The sequence below is a fragment of the Frankliniella occidentalis genome, unplaced genomic scaffold, assembly GCF_000697945.3.
Source record: "Frankliniella occidentalis isolate FOCC.00 unplaced genomic scaffold, Focc_3.1 Scaffold5, whole genome shotgun sequence".
Taxonomy (NCBI): Eukaryota; Metazoa; Arthropoda; class Insecta; order Thysanoptera; family Thripidae; genus Frankliniella; species Frankliniella occidentalis.
This window is the reverse complement of record NW_026267135.1, coordinates 3159159-3159587: the sequence shown is the minus strand read 5'-3', so window position 1 is coordinate 3159587 and position 429 is coordinate 3159159. Positions and strand designations below refer to the sequence as shown.

At 50.8% G+C, this 429-nt stretch overlaps 1 protein-coding gene across 4 annotated transcripts in view; it reads right to left on the bottom strand.

Annotated features, from left to right (window-relative positions):
• LOC113212297 (potassium voltage-gated channel protein Shal) overlaps positions 1-429 on the bottom strand; it is a 157769-nt gene that overhangs the window by 23819 nt on the left and 133521 nt on the right. For 2 of the 4 annotated variants that reach the window (XR_008011384.1, XM_052269719.1), the window contains exon 5: positions 208-264. The exons of the other annotated variants lie outside the window; for them this stretch is intronic. Coding sequence is in view for 1 of the 2 variants with exons in the window: in XM_052269719.1 (XP_052125679.1) it covers positions 223-264 (42 nt within the window). In the remaining variant the exon portion in view is untranslated. The remainder of the gene's footprint in view (positions 1-207; positions 265-429) is intronic. 4 annotated transcript variants of the gene reach the window in all.

The window sequence follows — 429 nt, the reverse complement described above, 5'->3', positions numbered from 1 at the left end:
AAAACAGACTCTACCACTATTCCCGCTGTAAAAATAAATAAAAATAAAATAAAACCGTGAATCTGGCATTTCATGAGAACTGAGGCCATAATCTCTGACCGCTTTCAGCACTGGCAGTATCCCCCGAAAGAGCACAGGCCGAAAAGGGGGCTGGCAAAAAGGGCGAAAGCGTACAACAAAACACGATCAAACAGTTCAAGGCGATACCTGACTGGGTGCGTATCAGACGGGCGGCTGGGACAACCGAGTCTGTGCTTCCCGCGCCTGAAAACGACAACGTCAACAACCTCAACATCGAAACATCACTGCAGTCAACAAAAGAGTGAAACAAAACTAAGAGGAGTGGCGGCGGAGGCTGGGCGGCGAAGTTACAACGACCGGAAGTAGAAGGGAGAAGGATCGGGGAGGGAACAGGGGAGAGGGGAGGGG